This window comes from Protopterus annectens, chromosome 4.part0 (assembly GCF_019279795.1).
Source record: "Protopterus annectens isolate FY-2018-M chromosome 4.part0, PAN1.0, whole genome shotgun sequence".
NCBI lineage: Eukaryota > Metazoa > Chordata > Ceratodontiformes > Protopteridae > Protopterus > Protopterus annectens.
In genome coordinates this window covers 604,744,494-604,772,006 of record NC_056733.1, presented here as the reverse complement: position 1 = coordinate 604,772,006, position 27,513 = coordinate 604,744,494, and the positions used below count along the sequence as shown (strand labels likewise).

The 27,513-nt window shown below is 38.9% G+C and overlaps 1 protein-coding gene across 1 annotated transcript in view; it reads left to right on the top strand.

Annotated features, from left to right (window-relative positions):
• DNAH10 (dynein axonemal heavy chain 10) overlaps window positions 1–27,513 on the top strand; it is a 5,879,077-nt gene that overhangs the window by 4,828,100 nt on the left and 1,023,464 nt on the right. The window contains exon 67 of the mRNA XM_044069759.1: window positions 1,469–1,573. Within this exon, the coding sequence (XP_043925694.1) occupies window positions 1,469–1,573 (105 nt within the window). The remainder of the gene's footprint in view (window positions 1–1,468; window positions 1,574–27,513) is intronic.

Sequence of the window (27,513 nt, the reverse complement as noted above, 5' to 3'; positions counted from 1 at the left end):
GAACTAGCAATAGTTATGACTGTAGTCATCTGTGTATTGGACAATGCTAGAATGAGGACAAGAGGAGTGGAGTGAGTCGGTGAAGATATTAAAGAGTAGAGGTCCAAGAATGGAACCTTGGGGAACACCAGTTCTTACTGAGAGAGGGGTGGATAGTGCTGAGTCCCATCATACTGACTGTAGCCTATCAGAGAGATAGAAAACCATGCAACTGTATCAGGGGAGAAGTTTAGGTCTATAAGTTTACTATGTAGCAGAGTGTGTGAGACAGTGTCAAAAGCCTTAGAAAGGTCAAAGAATAGACATGATACAAGTTTGTGATCATCTTTAGCAAAGGCTAAGGTGTTGAGAAATTATAGTAGAGCTGTGGTTGTACTATTCTTGGGACGGAAGCCATGCTGTGTTGGAGTGAGAAGTTTTTCTTGTAAGAGATCATGCATAACTTGTTGTGTATACATTTCTCAAGGATTTTGGAGAGAGGGGACAGGATAGCGATCGGTCTGAAATTAGATGTTGCTGTGGAGTTACCTCCTTTATGAATAGGAAGAGTATAAAACTGTATATCTCTAGATTTTCCCAGTATCCATTTGAAACAAGTAGGTCAGAGATTTTTTTTTGTCTTAGGAACCAACCTTTAATCCACCCAGCACCCACCCCAGAGAAGAGCTGCTTTGCCTTTCTATTTTTAAGTGAAGTAGAGTTTAGCAAACGACTTGCCTTCAGCAACTGGTACACTGTCAGAATGACCTTATCAGCATAGTTTGCTGGGAAAGGTTTGCAAGCAGTCTCTTACTGGGCTCTTTTAGTGAGAGCTACTAAGAGATGTTGACAACTCCCAGTAGGTTGATGTCATATTTTTTATGGCTGTTAAGGTCAGTTTATTCTTACATTTTCCCATGGATTGTATCAGAGTTTTTAATTCAGACAAGTACTGACCTGCTTAGTCCTAATACTAGAACTCTAAATGCACTGTAAAATGTACCCTCTTTTACTGTCTGAGTAATAATATTCTGTTTCTTAATGGGTACTTCTTCACACATTCCAAAGGTTAATGACTGTATTTTATTTAATTTTATTCTTGGGTTATTTTGATATTCTTTTTTGAACTGTGGACATTTTAACCACCATTTTTTTAACTTAAAATTATAGTGAGTTAATTTAGAGTTTAATGACAGAGCCAGTAATACCTGTTGACAAGCAGATAGTACCATGTATGGATGCCATGCTAATTGTGGAGTATTCCTATTTGGAGTCATAAGCTATACTCCCAAAAAGCCTGAGGTGGTCATCAGTATTGAATATTCTCTGGAAGGTAATTGGTTATTTAGAGTATAATATATTATGGTCATTATAATCACATACATTAATTTCCTTTAATGTATTTATTCAGTTATCTTTTTAAGATCATAATTTGTGGATGTGCCTACTTAAGGTTAAAGCAAGTTTTGTTATATTCTTGTCTCCACAGGTTTGTTTGAGAAACATAAATTACTGTTTTCATTTAACATGACTATCAAACTTGAACAAGCTGAAGGAAGAGTCCCGCAGGAGGAGCTTGACTTTTTCCTAAAGGGTAATAAAACAAGCTTAACTGGTTGCATTTCTAATCTTATTGTTTTAGATGAATCTCAGAATTTGTTTCTGCAATTAATACTTTGATTGGAATTAAAGTCATCAGTTGTTGGATCATACCTTAATGGCTAAATGTAAGTGAAGAGGAGGCATAAAAACAATCTTCAGCATTTTCCAAAAAGAAGAGAAATGGGTCCAGGTCCCATTGCTGCAATACATTCATAACGTAAGACAATTCCTAGTGGAATGTTCTATTTTATCTGCATCTTGCAGAAAATTAACCTTGTCTGAGGATGAATTTTGTCAGGACAAATCATTATGTGCCCTTTAAAGGCATTTGACAGAGGAAATTCTTCGGCAAAAGTGTTATGATAAATTTCTTCAAGTAGAATTATTTTAGACATTATGCTGTTACTACCTCTGTACAAGTTAAGACAGGAAAATATGACTATGTTTTGTTGAAAATGGATATTGTTAAGCACATAATGCTCCAAATAAAAACTGTTGAGTAGGGATGTTGTTCGATAATTAATACAAGAGGCATAACTGTCCTGTTTATTAAGCAGTTTGTCAGGCAGTCTAGGCAGTGCTAGTCCTATGACTGTACACCTCCACTTCAAAAGTAAGCAACCAGAAATGATAAACTTTCCAGAATAGTAGGAGGCCTTAAGCTGCCATTAGGTAGGGGAGAAATGTGGAGCCTTTCTCTCCTGGCCACCACTGAAAAAGGTCACTGTCCAGTTGGGTCATCCTGGTAAACAAATGTAAATGAATGAAAATAAATAAAAACTAACTTAATATCTCCAGAATAATACACGCATGTCATCAGATGAGAAACAAAAGTTTATTGGATAGGATATTGTAAAGACTAACAGTCATAGATGGGGACTTTGGATATGAGATTGGGGACTGAGACTTTATTGATCATGAAAGAAATAATATGCATGCACCAGAAACATGAAAATTATAATAATTGGTTATGTTAGGAAAAGAATATAAGAAGTAAGAGTATTTGAGAATATTCCAAAACTTCCACTGATCTGACAGGTAACAAATTGCTAATTCTTATATTTTTTCCAAAGCATAAAAAATAGCCATAGCTTGCTATTGCTCATAATCACTTTTTGTGATTCTCATGATGCCACTGTATACTACTAGTAAGTAAATCTGCTTGCTGAAACATGACTTTGTCTCCAGAGGACTTCTTTTCAGTTCAGCAATTTATTCCAGTTGTCATTCTCTGGTTTGTCAGCACATCTGCTGATAAACTTTTCATCATTTTCAATAACCGTCACCTCCTCACAGACCATATCTGCTAGTGATACCAGTGAAATGAGAATACTGGATAATCTGCTATTACTGAATCTTTGAACCCTCAGGGATTCAGGAACACTTCTGCAGCCAATGGCCTCACTGGCAGTTTCCTCACTGAAGACTACTTTGGTGACATTGCCACATGCCAGTATCTGTAGCACATGTTGCAGCTTTTTCAGGATGTTTTGGAAATGTATTCACTGTAGATATCTTTGTTTCTTTACTCTTACATTTTTATATGGCTTCACATTATTAGACACTTGAGCCACATATGGATAAAAATAGACAGGAGTCATAAAGATTGTGTGAAAGTATTGCTGGAGCTCCAGTTGATTGACTGTTTTTGTTTACCAGAAAAGTCCAACTGGGAAGAAAACTCCTTTTTCAGCTGTGGCCTGTGAGGAAAAGCTCTGCAAGATACAGAGAGAGAGAAAGTAACATACAGTATATACATACACTGATACATGCATATTTAGTGTGATGAATTGTTTGAACACACAGTAATGAAAAATGATTATTTGAGCATACAATACCAAGAAAACAAAAACATTGACAAGCTGCATATGCATAGTCAACACACAGACAGTATAATCATGATACAAGCAATATGATAGGAAAAAATATTTCAGAGGTAGATGAGAATGACTGTTTAGTCAAAGTTTATATGCATATCATTTTATAACAGTAGGACTTTAGTAATGTGAACTTTCATAACAGTTTAAATTTGAAGAGAGTATAGAACAGTCTATATGGCCACATAGACATGATTATATGGGATAAGACTATGGGCCAAGAAGTCATTTTGGAGCAGGATGGTATAGAATTGGTAAGGACAGTTTAGGGTCATTATCCGGGTGGGGTGAATGAGCAAAGCCTTGAGACCTTTAGGTGGTGTTTCAACAAGCTTGAAGAATTTCAGGTCATTAGTTTGTCTAAGTAAACAGGAAATAGAATTTCAGACTTTAGGGAATTGAGAGGAATATGGTGAGTCACCTGCAGTATTGTTTGATTTAACTAAAATCCTTATAGATCTACTTCCCCATCTACTCCTGAATCCAAACTCCTGCTTCTAAACATGAATGATAGAAATATATGCAAAAAATCCAGGACATTTATGCATATCTAGTTATTCACTTCATTGGTATACTGGTTACTACAGAAACATGGTTAAAAAAAGCTTGTAAGTACATTTAAAATTCCACTTATCTTACTATTTAAATCAGTTTTATGTATTCTCTACTCTTTCTCTGAAGTTAAAACTATTAATTTAAGGCATTTTTATAGTCTACATTGATTTTTGGTTTCTCTGCCTGCCTTAGATGTTTTTTTCTGAGTATGTTATAGATAGTTGTAACTAGAACCTATAGTAATTAACCTAGCTAACCCAGGTATTTTACATCCCAAAAGTAGTCTGCTATCTCAGTATTTGGAATGTTGCAAGCTTCATAACAGAGCATTTGGACGAAATGTTTGCATTTAGAGAAATACATTTAAAGTGCATTTATAATTGCACTTATCTTACCATTTGAATCATTTTTTGTGTGTTTTTTTCTCCTTATCTGTAGTTAAAGCTATTCATTTAAGGCATTTTTATAGTTTGCATTGCTTTTGGTTTCTTTGCAGGTACTAGGTGTTTTTATGAGTTTGGTTCTGTCCCACACTCTCTATTCCTACTTTGGTTTTATACTTGGAGGCTTTTGAGCTGCCTGTCCCTACTGCATACCAGGCCCTAGAAGCTCCTCCTAGTGTTATCTCCTCTGCTCATCTTACTGGTTACTAACAGAAGAAACTGGAAAGGCCCTCCCCTTAGACTGTTCGTGTACTTTGAAACTGCCTTAAAGTGTGTATGTTCCTCAGTGCTGGCTTGCCTACCTTTGAATTGCCTTGCAGTTACTTTAAGCTAGTTGTTACACTTGTTTCTGGTACCTTTTTACTTGTGGCTAAATAAAGTGTGTTTGTTATTAAAAAGATTGGGACTGCAATTCTTGAGGGAGTAGAAAGGTAGCCAGGTAGCAAGAAATGTACAGGGAGGCTTAAAGTGACAATTACTTGTAGCTGGTTATTTGATTTGTTTCTGATACCTTTTCACTTTTGTCTAACTGTAGTGTGCTCCCTCTACCCATAATGCCTTATTCCATCCCCATTACCCCAGATCTCATTTGCTGCCATTGTGGTTAGATGCAGGTTCTGCTCTCGAGCTAATAAAGTTGATTTTTTTCATTGTTATATTAGCCTGTTTTCCTACTTAAACATCCTTTTTTGTCTTTTCTTTACTCCCTCTTAGTTTTCATTGCGTGTTAAGTTCTATTATTTTTCTTCTCTACTATAGCCTTTTTTGTCCTGCTTCGATAGCTCTTTTCTCTGTATCATTGCTGGTATATTTTCTTCTTTTCCTTTTTGGGTAAGTCTTTAATACCATTGTTAGTATTCTCCTTTATTCTCTGTATGTTCCAAAAAAAAAAGTCTCTCTCTTGCATTTGTTTTCTTTCCCTGAGTTCTGTACACTCTGCTGCTTATCCGCTATGTTGGAAAAAACAACCAAGTATTAAAAATTAACTTCCTGTGGCCATAAGATCCCCAATTTAGATGACCACAAGAAGTGTGTTTACTGCTTAGGACCAGACCATCTCAATAAGGCCTGTATGGTATGCTCGGACTTTAACCCTTAAGCTTTAGCCAACAGGCTAATTCTTAAATAACTACCACCAGTTTCTTCTGGAGCTCCACCCCCCTCTAAGTCAGCTAACTTAGTTTCTTCAGAAGCAAAAAAGAGGTCTCCTCCAAAGTTACCTAGGGCTTCCTCGGAGCTGTTGCAGAAGATACGAAAAATTTTGGATCCGACCGAAACAGATCCTAAGTCTGGAAGTCTTCCTACTCTGACCTGACAGTGTCAGCTCCGATCGTGATCTCTCCACTCCCTTGTACTTCCTCGTTGGATCCCAAGCCCTTGAATCTGAGAGCTAGTTCTTCTCACAAGTGCAGTACCCGGGAATATACAGTTAGGCCTGTATCTCCCTCCTTGCCAGATCACCTCTTCCAAACCCCAAAGAAACATTCCAGGCCCTCTTCTACAGTATCTTCCAGGAGTTTGTCAGGGGTGGATGTAGATAGGATAATGCGGAAATTTCTCAGGGCTCAAATCCAGATGAGTTTGTCAGAGACAGATGTGGATAGGATGATGCATAAATCTCTCAGGGCTCAGATCCATATGAAGCTCCGTCCCCTCCTGGATCCATGACTGCACCTATAAAGTCCATACTTTCTCCCTCTCTGATCTGACCAGTGGTTTTGGAGTCCCAGAATCGGAGATCCCTGAGAGGTTCAGCGTCAGGTCTGAGGAAAGTTTCTTCTTCAACTCTGACAGTTTCCCTAACTGGCTCTGCTCCGATACCTTCGGATTAGAGTGGGTCTCGGAACTGAGATGTTGGTGCCAGATCTGAGGGGTTGGGCTTAATTCCAATTTTGTCAGATCCATCCCACCCTCTTGAGCTTCGGCTCTGGACAGCTTGGATCTGATTCTCCCCTTGAGGCTCAGATCCAGGGGTAACTCTAACCTGCCTTCTTTAGAGACATCGGCTCCAAGGAGAGAGGAGAAGTTTTCCCCTGGTCCTTCTATTTTCAAGGTGATAGAAAGGGCCTTTTCTTTCCACAGAGAACTGTCATCTCTTTTCTCAGATGTTACCCCTCTCCCCTCTTCGGTCCAAGCTCTGAGCCCATCAGACTGATTCCACAGGATAGCCAGTTCCAAGAGGTCTCCAGACAGTTCCCCTAGAGGAATTTTCCCTCTCTTCCAACACTTCCCCCGAATATCCCACAGAGGAGATCCCTTGAAAGAGGACATGTAAGAAGAGACACATTGATACCCTGATGGAGCCTCTCACAGAAGATACTGATTTTGATGAGGGAGAAGGATTCCCCACAGATCACCACCTGATAACATCTTCTTTGGAGATATTCTTGAGATCCTCAAACAAAAAGGTGGTTGGTATTCCCAATCTCCTTCTCCTGAAGGATCAATGTTTCTTGAGGCTTTCAGTTCTGGACAATCTATATCTTGGGTTAGCTCACATGGCAGATGAACTGATTGATTTGGTTTCCAGACAGGCATGGAAGAAACCGGACAGTGTCAAACCCATCCCTAAGTGCCCAGACAAATTTTTGGCCTCTCTTGTGATAGTCCCCTCTGGAGCAAAGGTATCCTAGTTGATGCCATGGTGGTGGGTGGCAACAGTCACCAAGAAAGAGCTGGCAGAGCAGTACTCTTCTGTCCATGTACCAAACAGAGAGTCCAGAGCATTGGACAGATTTGGAAAGTGAGTGTTCACTTTGGCTACCTTCGCGCTGAGGTCTCTAATTTATTTGTCACATTTTACTAGGCTACAGAGAGATTTGACACAGGAGTTATCAAATACTCTCTCAGAGACCATGTCTGATGAGGATTTCAAAAAGACTTCCTCTCAACTGGTCACTCTGCTGTGCATTTCAAACACTTCGATGAGGCTCATCTCCCATGCAGTGAAAGGTACTGCCGCTCTTCCGCTCAGGATAAAACAGACAAACAGTTGTGAGTTTGGTTCAAGCAGCTTTATTATATGCAAACACATCAGGATTGAGACTTAGTAACTTAAACTTAAATAAACTTATAAACAGATCGACTACTGCACTCATACATGTTAACACTCTGGCTGTTCACTCAAAATGGCACTGCTGTCTGCACATGCTCTCTATTTATATACATGTGCCCTCACTTTGAAATGCTTCTTAAATTTACAACACACACTCTATTCTACATCCTTCCTCTTTGAGAAATAAGTCATGCACTGAAAATGACAACATTCATTGACGTGCAATTGTACAGAAATGATCTTTTGACATGCAGTTATATAGAACTAAATACAAATAAAATAATCATGTCCAGGTTGCTGTGTATTATACACTAGGTCTAGAAATATGACGTGATTGTATGACATAAAATTTTTGAACTGGGTTTAGCAACAGGGAATGTCTTTAATGAATGTTCAACTTCAGGGACATCTGCGACATCATCAGGAATGGGAATAGGTATCTGAAATATGTCCTTTAACAGGAACATCATCTGGGTTGCTCTGAGATCTAGAGTCTGTATCACAGGTACAATGCTGCGATTTCGATTCAGACACCGGAAGAAGATGCCTGAGATTTCTTCTGTATTCTATACCCTCAAATTCCACTAAGTAGGATCTTAACTCTGCACATATACCTCTCACTTGACCAATTCAATCAAAACCTTTCGCCATTTGCATCCTCAGTATCTCTTCTTCTTTCAATGAATGAAGACATCTGCTCATTTTATCATAGCTAGACTTCTGAAAGGAATGCCTTCTAAATAGTTGGGCTATGGTTGCTCTGGTGTTTTTACCATTAGACACCAACAATCTGGAACTGATAGGCAAGGTTGTTCTGGTTTTCCTAGATAGAAGTTTCTGAGCCATGTAAGTTGTCACAGGGTATATTTCTGAGATTAAGCAAATTCAAGAACATATCGGTATTGTCATTCTTTGACCTCTGTAGTAATTGCTTTGCACTTCTTACTTCACACCAGCCAGGCTGTTTGACTGGGGGTATTCTAGTAATATGGATAAAGTCCCACTCTTTTGCAAATTTCTGAAATGACTGACTAGTAAACTGGGTACCGTTGTCAGAAATAACTTTGTGTGGACTACCATGGACCGAGAGAGAAGTGATGTTTCAACTTAGTAAAAACAGTACTGGACATTAGGTTAGGTAGAAGATCGATCTCAAACCAGTTCAAATAAGAGTCTACCAACATTAAGTAATTCTGACTGTTCCACTCAAATATGTCAGTGGCTACTGTTAGCCAAGGTAGTTGAGGAATCTGACTTAGGTGATGTGGCTCTGTTTGCAAATGCGGTTTAATACTATTACATACTGAACAAGATGAAAGCACTTTGTCAATGTCTTTTGACAGAGAAGGCCAAAATACTAGTCCTCTCGCCCTTCTTTTGGTAGCTTTGGAACCTAGGTGGCCATGATGCAAAATCTGAATGTAACTCTAGGACCTTTGAAAGTGATACTATCTTCCATCAACATCTCATCTCTACAAGGAAAATAAGGTTGCACTTCTGTTAGCACACAAGATTGCTTTGACGGCCATCCAGCATTGATGAAGTGGTTGAGCTTTTGCAAAACTGGATCAGTCTTTGTATGATCTCTTAGCTCATCAAATCTTGTGGTAGAAAAATTATGCACCTCCATGACACTGAAGTCAAAATTTTCTGCATCAAGCTTTTCTGTGGTATTTCTAGGTGATCTGGATAAGATATCAGCCAGATAAAGAAGTTTGCCTTTTGTACAGACCATTTTGAACCCGTACTTTTGTAATATGAGCATCATTCTTTGTTGTCTTGCTGTAGCTGTAGCATAGACTTCTTTAAAATAGTGACTAGAGACTGATGATCATTCTCAATCTGGATAGCTCAGCCATAAATATAGTCATGGAACTTCGAACATGCGAACACAATTGCCTAAAGTTCCTTTTCAATTTAAGTATACTGCATCTCAGTTTGGGTAAGAGTTCTAGATGCATAAGCTAGTGGTCTGCCCTCTTGAAGAATAACTGCACCAAGACCAAACTTTGAAGCATCACAGGAAAGAATTACTGGTTTGTGGATATCATAGCATCTTAATGTAGGTGGACTAGCAATTTTTTGTTTAAAGTCATCAAATGCTCTCTGGTGTTGGTCTAACCATGACCAGGCAACATTTTTGCATGTCAGCTCTCTTAAAAGCACCGATAATTCACTGACATGTGGTATAAACTTGCCCAAATAGTTAGCCATACCAAGAAAATGGTGTAAAGCTTGGACATTGTCTGGAGCTGGCATCTCAAGAATGGCTGTTTGTTTGGAAAGGTCTGGACGTAAGCTGGTAAATAAATGACCTACATAAGTAACTTCTGGTAGCCTGAATTTATATTTCAGAGGATTGAGCTTTAGGTTCACTTCAAGCGCTCTGTCCAGAACTTTCCTGAGTTTTCTGTCATGCTCTGCTAAACCATTACCTCCAACTAGTAAATCATTTACTATTATAGCACATGGATAACCTGAAAAAAAATGCTCCATTGCTGGTAAATAAATTACCTACATAAGTAACTTCTGGTAGCCTGAATTTATATATCAGAGGATTGAGCTTTAGATTCACTTCAAGCACTCTGTCCAGAACTTTCCTGAGTTTTCTGTCATGCTCTGCTAAACCATTGCCTCCAACTAGTAAATCATTTACTATTATAGCACATGGATAACCTGAAACAATTTGCTCCATTGCATGCTAAAAGACTTCACTGGCAGAATTTATTCCAAAAGGCATTCTGAGAAATCTGTATCTATCAAATGGAGTACTGAATGTAGTCAGTAGTGAAGATTTGCAATCAAACATTGCTTGCCAAAATGAACTCTTTGCATCTAAGACGGAAAAAACAGTGGCATTTGGTATGAGGGTAGCAACCTCCTTGACTGTACGCATTGGATGGTGAGGCCTCTTTAATGCGTTGTTTAAGTCTGTTGAGTCAGTGCATATTCTGATTTCATCTGAGCTTTTCTTATGAGCAACTACCATGGAAGATACCCATTCTTTTGGTTCTGTGACCGGACAAATCACACCTAGTTGCACCATTTTATCTAACTGGACCTTGACTTTGTCCTGCATAGTTATCAGAATTTTTCTCACTGGCCTGACCACTGGACTGACGTCCAGGTCTAATCTCATGGAATACACAACTGGACGTTTGCCTAGCTTATCTTCAAAAATACCAGCATACTCTAAGAAAATAGCATCGGTGAAACTGGAACTAGGACATGCTTACATGATGGACTTCTTTGGTAAAAGAAAGCAGTTTTATTCTTAAGCTGTCTCTGAGACCCAATAATGACTGCACAGGTCTTCAGACTAAATAAAATAGTAAGCTGTAACTGTTCCCAGGTGAACAGCATGAAAGCACTACTGAGCCTTCGGTTTGAATCTCTTCACCTCCATAAGCAACAAGCTTCGCACAGTTGGCCAAATTAAGTTGTTCACCAGCTCTTACTATAGCAAATGTTTCTGCTGACATAACATTGCACTTTGAACCAGTGTCTACTTTGAGCTCCATGGATTTACCCTCGATCAGGACAGTGCAAAGCACTTTGTTCTTTGCCAACAAATCTACTGCATTAACCTTTTCTACAACCACTGATACACCATCTACATAGAAAGTAGAGTTGCAGCTTTCTGTATGATCAGCTTGCCTTTTTGAGAGGCCTTTCTTAATAAATGAATGAGGCTTGTTTGATTTACAAAACATTTGAAAGTGGTTCCATTTTTTACACTTGTGGCATTGCTGGCCAAATGCTAAACACTTTTCTCTTTTAGACTCGTGATTGGCACCGCAATTATGACAGTTAACAATAAGACTTGACTTGGGTTTTGCTGACTCACCCTTATGCTGCACTGAGCATGTCAGTTTTACTGTGCTAGTCTTGAAACTTGCTGGAAAGTTACGGGCCCTCCCTGGAAATCCTGCAGGGGTTGCAGCTGCCGTGTACTTAGGCCTGTTTCTGTTAGCCACTTGCTGCATGCTGTCTCTGTTTGCTCTAAAGCTGCTGAAACCTTGCTCTTATCATTTGCATATTTGTGTGCCTTTCTGTAAGCTCATTTATCTGACACATCTCTAAAACTTTGCTCAATGTTAAATCACTGTCACGAAGCAAAATCTTTCTCACTGCAGCGTTATTAACACCACATACAAGCCTGCCTTTTATCAAATCGTCTTTCAACTCACCAAACCTGCACGTTTTAGCCTTGTTTTTCAAGTCAGTAATATAAGCTAGAAATCCAAAAATACTTCTCAAGACCAACCACGACAGCAAGCAGAAGTAAAAAACACAATTTTATTTAAAAGGTAAACTCTTTCATGTCCAACTAAGCACTTCTTCAGACCAATATTCTTCTTCTTTCGGCTTTTCCCGGATAGGGGTCGCCACAGCGGATTCTTCAGACCAATATAAAGCAGTTAAAAAGCAACAGCTCTTGTATAGTCAGTGCATCAAATAAAATCAGTCACATGTTTAACTACCACTGAAGCTAGTTGATTAAATAACGAGCTTTGAGAATTGGTTTTAAAGGTACATAATCATTTAACCCTGAATGTACATCTGCTTGAAATCTAACAATCCATCCAGACTCATGCTGTTCTGTAATATTCTTAATGTCTCCTAAACGTTCCCCAAAATTTAAACACTCTAATACTCTAAACTTAAACTTATGTAGATCACCTTCCTCATATACATGTTTCAGTAGGGCATTCCTATTATTTCTGTTTCTTATAGCCAATAGATGTTCTCTGACTCTGTCCTTTAGCATCCTGTTGGTTTTGCCTATGGAAAAACATGTACATGCTGAACAGCAAGCTATATAAACCATATTTACAGTGGAACAATCAGCATTAGCCTTAAACTCAAACACTTGTTTGGTGGTGGGATGTACAAATCTCTAATTGCTGTCTATATGCTGACAAAAATTACATTCACCACAAGGTATTGTTCCTCCCTGTATCTGTCTTCTCACACCTCATTTTCTACCATAACATAACAATCTCTTTAGAGATTGTTTGTTCTTAAAGACAAAATGTGGATGCTGTCCTACAATGTTACTAATCTTTGTATCTGATAATAGGACTGGCCAAGTCCTTTTAATTATATTGCAAACAATGTCAGTATTGTATAATGCATCAAAAAGTTGACTCTGTCAGTATTATTATTATTATTGATGGTCCGCTCATAGTTACCAGTAATAACATTATCTGAAAAATAAGGTTGAGCTGAACTTCTCCTTAAAACTCTCACTACTCTGACCATGCCTTCTACTTCTTTAGTCCTGTAGCCCCTTTCTTTAAGCTCTTGCGCAAGGGTAGTTAAGTTAGAATCAAAAGTGTGTTCCTTGCTGTTTAAACTCAACATCCTCATACCTTGCCCTTTCAATACATTCCTAAAGACACTAGATGGATGCATACTATCTCTTCTCAATGTTGTATTTGTACGACAGGGTTTCCTGTAAAGTCTGGTAGCTATCTTATTATCTTCCATCTTAAAGACTTCTGCATCTAAAAAATCCATAACCAACTTGGAACATTTAAAGGTAAATTTTAAGAAAGAGGTTGTACTATGTAAATACTTAATAAGTTCTGAAATAGCCTCTTCATGTCCCATCCTTAAAAGAAAAAGGTCATCCATGAATCTCGTAAAAAATATAATGTATTCAGAAAATCTGTTGCCTTTTAGAACATATGTCTCTTCCCAATGCAACATAATTAAATTCGCATAACTATTAGCACAGGGTGGGCCCATGGCAACACCCTGTTTCTGCCAATAATAGACTCCATTAAATAAGAACCCATTATGTCCTAAAATCAGATTTACAAGGGAACATATCAGAACAATCTTCTCATCGCTAAATTTGCTATGCTCCTTCAAATAAATATGTAGGAACCTAAGAACCTTCATCATTAGGTATAGATGTGAAAAGAGACTGTATATGCATAGTAAAAAAATATACATTCTTCATATCTTGACATTGCTCTACGCATAAAAATAGCTCCCTTAAAAATTTGTTTAGTATCCCTAAGAATGGTTGTGGAAAAATCCACAAGTCCCCTCAGTTCTTTCTCAACGTAAATAGAAAGTGACTCAGTCACCCACCCCCTACCCGAGACAATAGGTCTTATAGGGGGTCTACTCATATCTGTATATAGCTTGGGTAAACCATTCAGTGTAGGTACTAAAGGCATATTCACTCTAATCAGCAATCTTGTATTTGCTGTGAGTTGTCTGAAGAAGTCTAGTTAGTAACCAGTTGAAAAGTGCTTAACTCTACCTGTTTGTGCTACTAGCATTTTTATCTTTGTATTTTAATAAAGAGCTGAAGTTCTTGAGGGGCCGTTTGTTCCTGTTTTGGATTTTTTTTTTTTAAAGTTTGTGGTGCCGTTTGTGTCTTTTCAACATGCACACATATATGTCAGAAATTTATGCCAGAACTTGTAATTATGCCCAGTAACACAACAGACTCTTTGAAATAACTGACTTTGTAAAATAAGTTTGCCTAGCACAAGAACACTTTGAAACCAATATACTTTGTGAAACCACTCCTTATCAGTGTAAGAAACACTTCGAAATGACTGCACTTTGCAAATGAACTGTACACAGAACAAGAAGCATTTCAAAATGGCTGTACTTTGCAAAATAACTCTGTGCAGTGTAAGAAACACTTTGAAATTACTGCACTTTGCGAATAAAATGTACATAGGTCAAGAAACCTTTCAAAATGACTGTATTCTGACTGCACTTTGCACACAGTAAACTATTTGAAATAATTGTACTGTAATAAAACACACATTGCAGACTTTGCACACTGAAATACTTTGAACAACTCTAGTTATACTTTGAATATCTTTAGTCAATGCAAAATAGTAGCTCATGTGAAAACATGGTAGTTTACTAAAAAACATACAGTCGCCTGGCTTTTTTATGCTTATTTTCCCTTTTATTGTACTTGCTATTCTTATTTGACCTCTTATCATGCTCATTATACTTTTCCTGTGCTTGTTTTATTTTTAACATGCTTATTATGCAAATCAGAAGTAACTCTGAACATCCACATAAGTATTTCTGGTAATTCTATCAAATATCATGGTTTTGAATATTTTATTTAATCAATAATGCATTTTGTGCCTTTTGTTTGATTAATAATGCATTTTGTGCTACTCGTTTGATTAATACTGCATTTTGTGCTCTGCGAATACCTCTTATCGTTTTCTTTACAAAATAAATCATTTATGCAAGTTTCAGTTACCTGCAATTTGTTTCTGGATTTTTTTAAGTTGTTTGAGCACTGTATCACCCAACCTGCTCATTGTAGCTTCACCATTAACTCTGCACATCATGGCTTAAAGAAGTTGCACTCGCTATCCCGGTTCTGACATTGTGTCACTCGTCTGGTCAGGATAAAACAGACGAACAAGCTTTATTGTATACAAACACATCATGAATTATAAACTGACTACTGCACTCATACACATTAACACTCTGGCTGTTCTCTCAAAATGGCACTGATGCCTGCACGTGCTCTCTATTTATATGCATGTGCATCACCATGAAATGCTTCTTAAAGTTACAACACACGCTGTGTTCTACAGGTACCTCATGAGCAGCCAGTTCAGGGATAGCCATAAGGAGACATGCCTGGATGTGGCTATGTGATTTTGTGGATTACTTCAAGCCTTCAAGATGTCCTTTATTAATAGCCCATTTGATGGCACTTCCTTGTTCAGGCCATCAGTCAAGGACACACTTAACCACAGTGAACAAGAATGAAAGACATCGTCTACTGTGGGAATCAAGTTTTTTACCCCTCAGCGGACCTTCTGTAGAAACCAGCAAGGTGGTAGGAAGATGTGGTTCCATAAGTCTCAGGGGACCTTTCCAGGATTTGCACAGGGAGAATTCCTCCAGCGGCAGAGGAAGAAGCTTTAATGGCAGACATCGCCCTAGAGGCAGAGGGGGTCTGCAGAAGCATGACTTTAGGGATTCTTTTTTAGGTAGGCTCTATCAGCACTCCTGAAGCATTGCCTGACTGTTCAACTCTGGAGGCAGTTGGAGGTTGATTCTCTTTGCATCTAGACACCTGGACAGATATCACAAAAGATTCTTGGGTGCTAAGAATAATATCTGGAGGTTACTACATACCATTTTTCCTTCTCACTCCTCAAAGGAAGAAACCTCCTGACATTCTACCCAGTCAGAGGAAGGATGCAGCACAAGAAATACAAAGGCTGCTAGAGAATAGAGTTATCCAAAAGGTCCCACCTGACCAGATAGGATTCAGAACTTACTCACACTTCTTTTTAGTGCCAAAAAAAAAAAAAAACAGGGAACCTCAGAACCATTTTGGAACCAGTATGTAAAGAAGGTGAAGTTCTGAATGGTCACTGTCCAGTACATCCTGCCTTTTCTACACAAGGATGATTGGATGTGCTCCATATCTCTCCAAGATGTGTATTATCACATAAAAATAGACAGGCAATCCAGAAGATACACACGCTTTCAGCTGGTAGCCATTAATTACCATTTCAGAGCTTTGCACTTTGGACTCACCACAGCCCCCGGGGTGTTTACCAAATGCATGGCAGTAGTAGCAGCTCACTTGAGGCTCAACGGATTCCAAGTGTTTCCATCTTTAGATGATTCTCACTGGCCCATCCAAGCATCAACTTTTACAAGCCAGGGACTGTTTGCTCTAGATTTGAAACATTTTGGGTATTTCGATAAATCGTACCAAATCAAAAGTTAGTCCCAGTGCAGAGCCTGGAATTCATAAGGATGTTTTTGAATACAACAACTCAGGTAGTATCCTTAACTTGTCACCACATTACATCCTTGAGACATCAAGTTCATTCTATACTTTCTCAACCTTCTCCTCCAGCAAGATTAGAGCTGCGAGCTCTGGGGTTGATGGCAGCTGCCATGCTACTGATTCCATTAGCATGCTTCTTTATGCAAATTCTCCAATGTGTCTTGGCTGTTCAATGGTCCATTCTTTGTCAACCCCTATCATTTTCTGTAAAATGCACTCCAACTTGCAAACATCATATGGTAGGTTCAGTCCGACAGTCTTTTTCTGGGTAGACCATTCATTCTTCTGCCCCCGGGTTGCCACAGTGACCACAGAAATTCCCAGCTGGGGTGGGATTGGCATTTCTTGAGAAGGATGGCCTGAGGCATGTGGTCTCCTCTAGAGAACAACTTATATATCAATGTTCTAGAGATGAGAGCAGTCCTTCTAACATTGCAGGCCTTTCAAGATGCTCTCCCTCTGGAGTCTATCGCAAGTCATAAAGACAATATGTAGGTAGTCTGGTATATCAACAGGCAAAGAAGAATCCATTCTTACCCCCTGTGCAGAGAGGCCATGAGAGTTTGGGAATGGGAGATCTCATCAGACTGCTTTCTTATTGTGATGCACAACCCAGGGAAAACCAGAGTACTAGCGGACCAGCAAAGCAGATCCATTCTGAAGCCTCACGAGTGGTCTCTCAATCAATCAGTAGCAAATATGATTTTTTGGCATTGGGGCCAACTTTGCTGTGACCTTTTTGCCACCGCCCTCAGCAACAAGTGCAGCAAGAACTTTGCTCTGATCTCCCCTCATAGGGAGTCAACAAGACGCCCTGATTCATGATTGACCTCCGGGTCTTTTTTATGCCTACCCTCCTCTTCCCCTGATTGCAGAATTCTTACAGAAAGCAAACAGGCTGGAGTGCAGAATTCTTACAGAAAGCAAACAGGCTGGAGCCCAGTCATCCTCATTGCCCATTTCTGGCCTTGGCAAGTATGGTTCCCCTTCCTACAGTCTCATTTGCGATATCATCCATGGATACTGGAGCCTGCTTAGGATCTCCTATCCCATCCATTGGGAATTCAGTATTCCAACCTCCACACCCTTGAGTTAACTGCATGGTTTATCCACTTCCAGTAATAGTTAGACAATCCAGTAATAGTTAGACAATCCAGGCTTTCGCGATATTATTTTGGTCTCCTAGAAAGCTTTTACCAAGAAAATCTACAGAAGCAAATGGAAAAGATTTTCTATTTGGGCTTCTAGCCAGAATATTGGCCCTTTTGCAGCCCCGACTTCAGCCATTCTTCTTTTTCTAACAACTCTTTTTAAAGAAGGGGCAAGTTTTTCAACATTTTAAACTTTATTTGGCAGTGATTTCAAATTTCCTTTCGGGAAATAAATTTATTTCTCTGGCATTTTCCAGATTGTGCAAAGCCTTCATGAGGGGCAATTTTCTTCTCATACCCCCAATAAAAGACCCTTCCCCTCCTTGGGACCTTTTCAATGATTAACTCAGAAGCCATTCGAACCATCTGACAAATGTGATATGAAATTTCTTTCATGGAAAACTGTCTTTTTGGTGGCTGTAACTGCAGTGATAAAAATTTCTGAACTCCAGGCTCTTTCAGCTAAGTCCTCTTACATTGTTTTTTAAAAAGACAGGGTTTCTGTATGGACTAGCCCTGCCTTTCTTCCTAAAATGGCATCTGAAAATAACATTAATTGGTCCATTCAGTTACTATTTTTTCCTAAAGTTTTCTAATAAAGGAGAATACATGATTCTTCTCCTTGATATGCAGAGACAACTACAATTTTATCTTCACAGAACAAAACAGTTCAGAAAGTCAGATCACCTTTTCATATTCTTTTCCCCTAATCACCTATGTCAAGCAATATCTAAAGTTATTCTAGCTAAATGGATTACTGACTGCATTTCATTGGTTTATTCTCAAAAAGGACTAAATTTATCAAGACCTCCTCGAGCTCATTCAACTTAGTCCATGGCTGCTTCATCAGGCTTTTGGTCAGGGACCTTCATTGACAACATTTGTGCTGCAGCTGCTTGGTCAAAGACTCCTACATTTGTTATGCATTGCAAGTTGGACATCGTATCCAGAATCAGAGCTTCTTTTGGTTCGACAGTGCTACAGTATGTCCTTCCATGAAGGCCTCCCAAGGGCTACATAACTGGAGACTCTGTCCCATTTGCGAGGAAGAATGAAAAGGGCAACATCAGATTTATAAGTTATGTACTCACCATAACTTGACATCTATGTTGTCCATTTTCCTTCTTTCTCATCTTCCCTCCCATCCATCCCCCATCTCTATTGCTCCTGGAAGTACCTATTAGACTGTGTTGGAACCATGCTGTTCCAGGTTTGGACCCTATCTTTTCTTTTGTATTTCTGTTTTCATAGACTATTGGGAGATTAAGCAGCAAACTTAATCTGAGGTAATGGGGACAGAATAGGGCATTATAGGTAGAGGGAGCAGCTTGAGAGCTGGATCTAGTGGATCTAGTCTAGTGTATATGGCTGAGTCAGAGCCCAGGATCGAATCTGCACCCATTTGTGAGGAAGAATGAAAATGGACAGCACAGATGCCAAGTTATGATGAGTACAGAACTTATAATTATAGCTAGTTGGTACCTTTTCACCTTTGGTTAACCAAAATATGTTTCTACACTAAGAATACTGGGACTGCTTTTCTAGTGGCAGTAGTAAAGTAGCCTGGCCAGTCTGAGTTGGGAAACACACAGGGAGGCTTAAAGTGACTTAGTCGGCTGTTAATCTGCTTTGCTGTGCTTTTACATTAAGAAGTTCCAGAATCATCCATCTTGTGGCAGAAGGTGTTTACCTGGTCTGCCTGGGTTGGGACGCACTCCTGGTATCATAAAGTGTAGTCGTTTATTGAACAGAGGGCACAGGAGTTAGTTTTCATCTTTGTCTGTCTGCTGTAAATTAAACATATTTTCGCAGAGCTGTTCACCACTCAGTGGTGGTTTGCAGTACATGGTATAGTAGCAAACCTATAAAGCTAGTACTTAGGACTTTAACCCGTAATACAGCAAGGCTTTGTATGGAGCTAAGTTTAGCGCAGCTAGATAGTGCATCAAAGAGCACTAAGATCGTAGCATTATCTAATATCTAGTCTTCATCCTAGAGACCACTCAGGTGACCCTATAAAACCAAGACCCTAAACCATAATAGCCCAACCATAATACAGGTCCTGCAACATGGATTTGCAATTTCTAATGTCTTTGTGGCCAACTTGGTAGATATGGGCATCCTGAGACAATGTAGTAATTGTCTCATGTACTCAAACAACCTTTTGATCCTTAAAGAAACTAACACAGTATGTGGGAGATGTAAATATGTAAACATTCACACATACTGCTTACCATGCACACAGACCTTCTTACACAAAGACACTTAGAAGAAACCTCTTCAACCTCAAAGACCTCCTAAGCCGTCAAACTGCAACACCTATCCTCGGCAATCACTAAAGCACAAACCAAAAGCAACACCTAACACCATACATAAGCCTACACAATGATCCCCCAAGAACAAAGCCCATAAGGCAAGCAAACACTTTACCTAGTATTCCTGTCAAAGGGGATTCTATTGTATGATGCACAGATACTTCTCTCTCCAAGATGGACAAGGAAAAGATAATGGTTAGTTGCTTATCTGGAGCTAGGATCTGCAATATCGCATATATACACTCAAGTCACAGCACCACAGTTATCAATATAATCCTATCATAGTCCATATGGGTGTAAATAATCTGTGACATACCTGACTGGACTATATGAAAAGAAATGTTATGAATCTTTCTGAATATGTGTCGCAGACAGGTATGTGCCTTGCATTTAGCAGCATTCTACCTTCACCAAGGACTATGGAACAGTATTAACAGAAAATTATTTTAATAATTGGTTTAGTTTCTGTTGTCACTGCAGGGGGTCCAGTATCTGTCAGCACTGGAGGACATGGTTTACAGACCAGTTTGCTTTTCAAAGAATGGTCTGCACCTGATTCCATAGGATTTCAGATATTAGTTAAAATGTTATTCATCCTCTTAGAGCCTTTTTAGGCAATGTCAAAATTACAAAACTACCAACATAGCAAAAAAAAAAAAACCTCAAAGCAACCTTTAGGTGTTGCTACTTAACTAGAAGCCTAAACAAGAAACTCCACACCCTACAAGCTTTCCTCACTCTGGGCAATGTAGCCATCTGCGCTGTTACCAAGACTTGGTTTAAAGCCACAGAAAGTATTCCGGCAGTGGAAAGTTGCAGTGCCTGCCACACAGTTAGACCAACAACAGCACAGACAGAGGCTAAAATTGTAGGTGTCTCAATCTATATTTGTATCAAATACTACTCTAGGCTGGTTAAAAAGGATGATGCCATTGAGTTCATCCATGCTGAAGTCTCCATAGACGAGGTTCCCTACCATGTCTTGACCAGCTACATGTTACCCTCTATGACCCATGAAGCTCACAAGTCTTAACTAGACCTACTAAAGGTGATTACCATCCAACCAAATACCCTATTCATGGGAGACTTTAACTACCTCTCTATAGACTGGGAAATGTACACTGCTTCTAACTCACAGGCACACATTTCCTGGACTTTATCATCACAAACACCCTGTGCCAGCTAGTGTAATCTCCAACCAATGGATCAAACATATCAGACATCATACTCACCAGCATGGGAAAGTGTTGCACCCCTCCCCCCTGTGTTGCATCCTCATTCGTGAAGTCAAGCCACAAATCTGTCTCCCTCAAAATAAAAATCAACCCAGAAAACCCGAATAAACACGTAGCAGTTTGAAAGTATACTAAAGCAAACTACATCCTATTAAGTGACAGTTTGTCAAAACTCACGACTTCTCATATCCTGAGAACACAGCTACCAATGCAGAATTATTTACAGCAACCCAATGCAAACATGTAACTGGTTGAATTGAGGCTGCTGTATCTACCAGAAGTAAGCCCATATCTAACACCAAAAACAAAGCACACTGGTGGAATCCTTACCTTAACAGGCTATATAACAAAATAAAAAAAGTCATGTCCAAAATCAGTGAGGGCAACTCTAATAGAGACAAGAGCTCTCTAACTCAACTAAACAAGAAACTAAGAGGTCTATATGAGGTCAGGATAGCCTCTCAGGCTAAGGGCAATGACAAGGCCTTCTTCAGCTATGTCAGGAACCTTAAAGATAATACTCAGCAGTGTGCAGAACTGGTGGTAAATGGCACAACCTTCACTATCCAGGATGATATAGCAAATCTACTGGCTGATAAATGTTTCTGTAACTTCACCTCCCACATCCCCCTGTGAAATTATATCTAGGATATCCCCCAGCTACCAAAAGGAAACAGTCCTGGAGGTTCTTGCTAAGGCTAAAAGCAGTGCTTCATTGGGCCCCAAGAATATCCACAGTTGCCTCTTTTTTAATTTCTCTAATTTTTTTGGGTTTTTAATACCTTGACGAGAATGGACCCCCATTCCTAAGTCAAAGTACGATTAAAGTTCATGAAATTAGTATTGATTCAGATTTTGATATCAGCCAAAAGTGCTCTTCGCAGTATGCACAATTTGCCCAGTAATAACTCCTTCTGCAATTTGTATGGAGTTACATGTATTGGTAATATATCTAAATATGACTGCAGATTCTTTTTGATAAGACCTGTTACTCCTACTACTATTAGAACTGTCTGGGTATCTTTCTTCCACACTGCTCTCATTTCTGCTTGCAAATCCTGATATTTTATGACTTTGTGTCTCTCTGTACACAAGACACTGTAGTCACTGGGTGTAGCAATTTCAATGATCAAAGCTACTTTTGTCTTTTTTTCATGGACCATTATATCTGGTTTTCTCGCATCTATCTTTTGAACTGTTGGTAATGGCTGTTCCCATGTGATTTAGACTTCAGCATTTTCTGTGATGCTTTGTGTCTCATATTTCCACTTTTCTTTAGCCACTTCAGTACCATAATGTTTGGACAATCCCCAGTGCGACAGTCTTGCCACATTATTATGCCTTTCAATATATATGTCATAACAAGCAACAAAGTGTGTAACTGTTTCCAATTCTGTTTTGTAAAACCTACATTTGTTTGTTTCTCCCGCATGTTCAATGGACTTTGTTAACCAAGGTGTACGTAGTCAACTATCTTGGGCTGCCAATATTTACCTGTCATCTTTTGATTTGAATTCACCTCTCCTTAACCATTCCTGCATTCAGTCCTGATCAACATGAGGTTATTCCAGACGTTTTCTATACTTGCAACTATATTTCTGCATTTCCACATTTCTTGCCTTCTTATCTGATCCTTCAGCTTATATTCTTTCTTTTGTTTTTTGGCACATTCAGTTGCTGCCTGATTTTTATCTACTTCTGGTTTGATTTCCATTCCTGCTTGATGCCAATAAGGTTCTGCTAAACTAAGCAGGGAAGTCATCTTAGATTTATTCTCCTTATGTTTCAAAACTTGTACTATGTTTGGGTCTTGCAAGGACAGCAGATATGTGTGCAGTCCCATGATTGCAGATCTATACATGTAATCATTTTCAAGAAGGTCCATACCTCCTTCGGAATGGGGAATATATAATCTTGGTATGCACTGATTTTTAAAAATCATCTGATGAGCATGAAGCATCCTTCTTGTTTTCCTATCTAATCTATCCAACACCTTTTGCAGTCAGTCAATCACTCCAAAACTGTAAGCTAGGACAGGAGGAGCAATTGGTTTATAGCTTGAATTTTGTTCCTGGATGTCAACACTGTTTTCAGAATTAATTTAAGTCTTCTAAAATATTGCTGTTTTATTTGTATTTGTTCATGTTTTGTTGTTGATCCTTCATCAATTCCCAGCTATTTATATACTCCCTCTTGCTGAAGTTCTTTTATATCACATTCTTTTCCCAAACTGTTGTTTTCTTGGTGCTGCAGTTTTCCTGCTTTAAAGGTTGCTTTTGCACATTTAACAAGATCAAATGATATTTGTATATCATCTGAAAAAAGTGTTGGCTACTTGCAGTTGTGCTTTAATTTCCTCATCTGATGAGCTGTATAGTTTTAAATCATCAACAAAGAGAAGATGAGAAGTCTTTACACTGTTGTTTTCTAGGAGCCAAATTATAGCCATGGCCTAAGCTGTTAAGTAGACAGCTTAATGGGTTAAGGGCAAGACAGAATAGCAGCAGTGACGGAGTCACTCTGGAATATCTCCCTTTGAATTTTTATACCTGGAATAATAATTTGTCTTTTATCATGGCTTAATTGCAAAGTGCCCTGCCACTGTTTCATGGTCATTGTAATGTAATCAATCAGTGTAGGGTGTATCTTTATACATTTTTAAGAACTCTTTTATCCATGAATGTGAGATACTCTCAAATGCTTTTTTGTAGTCAGTCCATGCCATACTTAGATTCTTCCCCTTTTTACAGTTATCCGTTATGACTTTATTTAGCAACAAATGATCCTTTGTTCTATATGACTTTCCTTTATTACCCTTTTGTTCTATTGCCATAATTGAATTTTCTTCTAAATGAGTATAAACTATTTCGGCATCAATTTCGGTGTATAGTTTATATGTCTTTGGAAGGAAAGTTATTGGTGTATAATTTTTAGGATAACTTGCAGGTTCACTCTTAAGTAGGAGCATTGTTTTTTCCTGTTAACCAGGTTAGTGTCTGTTCGAGGTGCTCATTTAAATAGTTCTTATTCATGGCTAAATCTTCATGCAGAGATGTTGGTACTTTTAGCCAGAAGTTAGGTACTGCATTTGAGCCTGGAGTTTTTCATTTGGAGGCTTTTCTTAACTTTATTTCAATCTCTCTGGCTATTACTTCATCCTATTTCATATTCTGTACCTTTGAACTTCTTATTCTTTTCTTTTACTTCTTTTATCCATTTAGCATCTTTGTTATATTCCACATTCTTCATAGACATTTCTCCAAAATGTATCCGTTTCGTCTTTCTTGGATGTTTGCTTTGTTTCCCAATTCTCTATAGAACATTTTGGGGTCATCAATAAATTGCTTATTCTGTACTTTTCCTTTATATTTATCTGTGTATCTTCTAGGTTTTTCTGCCTGTGCAGAGATTTTTAGTTTGGTATTTGCAATAGTGCAAGATAGATTCTATTCATACCTCTCAACCTGGAAACATCAAAAATCTGGACAAGGCCCATGAAAAATAGGTACAAATATGTACGCTGATTAACATAACATTTGCGTGCATAATTGCATAACCCCACCCACTCCAATGTGATTGTGGGATACCAACTTTCAAACGCAAACTGAAGAACAGATGACCAACATTCCAATGTCTCATTACCTATTTCGCCCCATTTACCATAAACACTAATATGTGCATACTGCTTTACTTCTACAATGATCATTTGGATTTTATTTTTACATTTTACAGCCCGATGCACAAACACTAATAGACATCGGCTAAACAAAGCAACACTGTCTCGCAATGAAAATATACTTGGCATTAAAACTTCTCTGCCCTTGAAACTCACATTCATTGAAACAGCATTGAAACCCACACCACGTCCAAAGAAAAAGTATCTGGCCAGTGGTGGATAAAGATTACCTTTGGGCTGTTTTCAAATCATAGGCTCCTTGCACACAAAACAAGAAACATGCATGTGTTCTTTGATACACCTTCCTGACTATTAAATTATATTTCTTGTATAATACAACACATTTGTTAGACTTAGAGCACATTTTAAATTTGTTTGAACATTTTTCCAGTAGGCGATGAAACAAAATGCATAAACCAATAATGACAAAACTGCCGAGTTCAGAACATTTCCATCGTAAAAGTCTGTTTACACGCACAGACACATACACACACACTATATATATATATGTATATATATATATATATATATATATATATATATATATATATATATATATATATATATATATATATAATGACAGTATAGTAAGCCATAGGCATCTTGCACAGCTTCCCGCACATATTTTAAATTTCAGTTTTTTGGTGGTGAGGGGAGGCAAAAGGCCAAAAACCAGGGACACATTGTAAACATTGCTTGTATAATTTTGGAAAGTTGCTAGAATAAAATGTGTTACCACAGTGTATTTCACTGCCAAATCTTGAACCCAGGACCCTGTGCACTACAGTCAGAGCAACATACCACTATGCAAAATCAGCAGTTTCCTGAAAGATAGGATGACTGAAACTTAAATGGCTATCATTTAGTGGATTCAGTTCTCACTTCTCACCATAGCTCTCAACTTCTTAGCACAAAAGATCTGGACAAAGCCAACAATGAGAGAATACAGAATTCAGTTCTCACTTCCCACCATAGCTCTCAAAGTCTTGGCACAAAAAACATGGACAAAGCCAATAATGGGGGAATACAGCACCAAAACAGGTACAAATTTCAAATACTGATCTTATAAACTTAGAAAATTACTTGAATAAAAGGTTTTGTGTTACCATTTATTTTCTGAAAAACATGAAGTCTGAAATTCAAATGCCTGTCATTATTTAGTGAATTCACTCCTTCAGTAACTTAGGTTCATAAGTTAGTACTAGGCTATCAGCCCTAGGGGCCTATACATGCCTAGACATAACAATTCCCTGGATATTTCTTCCCACAGTATTTACTTCCCTGGACCCCTGTCAAGCAGGGCGACTGATGTGATCCCCGGGGTGAATTTCCTATCTCCCATCCAATTCTCATGGTTCCTTTTGAAGAGGGCCAAGGAGGCGCTATGCTTTACTTGTATGAGCAGTCTATTCCAGAGTATGGGGAGTCTCTGGGTCTGGAACCTATCTCTCCAGCATGTTTTGTTCATTGTGATGACAAGGTTTAGATCCCTGGAGTGTGTGGCTCTGAGGGATTGGGATTTCTTTAAGTGGAGCATGTCCAACAGCTCAGGGTTTGACATGACCTTGTATGTTAAGCAGAGATTGCCTATGAGTAGACGATATGCCACAGACTATAGCTGGAGTTTTTTTAGACGGTCAACATATGGCATCTGCTTTAGGCCTGTGCTTCTTTTAGTGAGGTATTTCAGCGGCCTTTCCAGCTGTTGCAGATGTCTTGTGAGGTACATACCAAACAGGTCATTGTACTCTATAATGGGTCTAATGAGGGATGAGTACACTGGGACAATGACCTCCTTTTTTCTGGATGAAAAGTCCTTAGTAATGAGATGTGGTTATCAAAGGTGATGCTTTTCTCTCTTTGGCTAAAGATGAGGGAATTATTTCAAATCATACATTCCATCATTTATCTGTGCCAGACCCCCTTTCTCAATATATTTATTTTCTCCCTAAGATACACAAAAACCCACAGAATCCCCCTGGTAGGCTTATTATTTCTGGAAGAGGCTCTTTGACGGAACCACTATCCCAATTTTTGACTAAATATCATTGGCCCCTTCTTAAGTTGGTACGTGCTTAAATACAAGATACCACTGAACTTCTTCAGATTATTTCTGAGTCACAACTAGAACTGGGATGGTTACTTTGCACCCTGGATGTAACTACCCTATATACTTGCTGTTGTCTTTCGGCTTTTCCCGGTTAGGGGTCACCACAGCAGAACTCTGGTCTGCTAATGATTGGCAGTAGATTTTGACAAACGCAGAGGTGCCAGCTCGACTTTCAACCTTCAATGAAGGTACACTCATTTACGCATGTCTTTCAAACGCCCACCCAACCGCGGGGAGGACATGCAGACTCCACACAGAAGACACTACCCACACTTCAGCCGAGAATCGAACGGGAGAACCTCTTGCTGTGAGGCAACAATGCTACCGCTGCACCACCGCGGTATATCAACTACCCTAAAACTACCCTATATACTAACATCCCTTATTTGGGGGTATTGATGCTTTGGAATATTGGCTTTCAAAATCCGGCTTATATCCACCGGGATTTAACACGTTACTATTAGGAATAGCTGAACATGTCCTTACCAAGAATGTACTTTTATATCGGGATGCCTGTTACTTACAAATCCAGGGAATGGCTATGGGGGCTTCTTTTGCCCCTATATATGCCAATCTGTTTATGGCTTACACTGAAGAGCAGATCATCTGTGATAGCTAGCATAATATATTCTTGGAGGACATGGACATATGGAGGAGGTATTTGGATGATTGCTGGTTGGTGTGGAGATCGGGTTCAGAA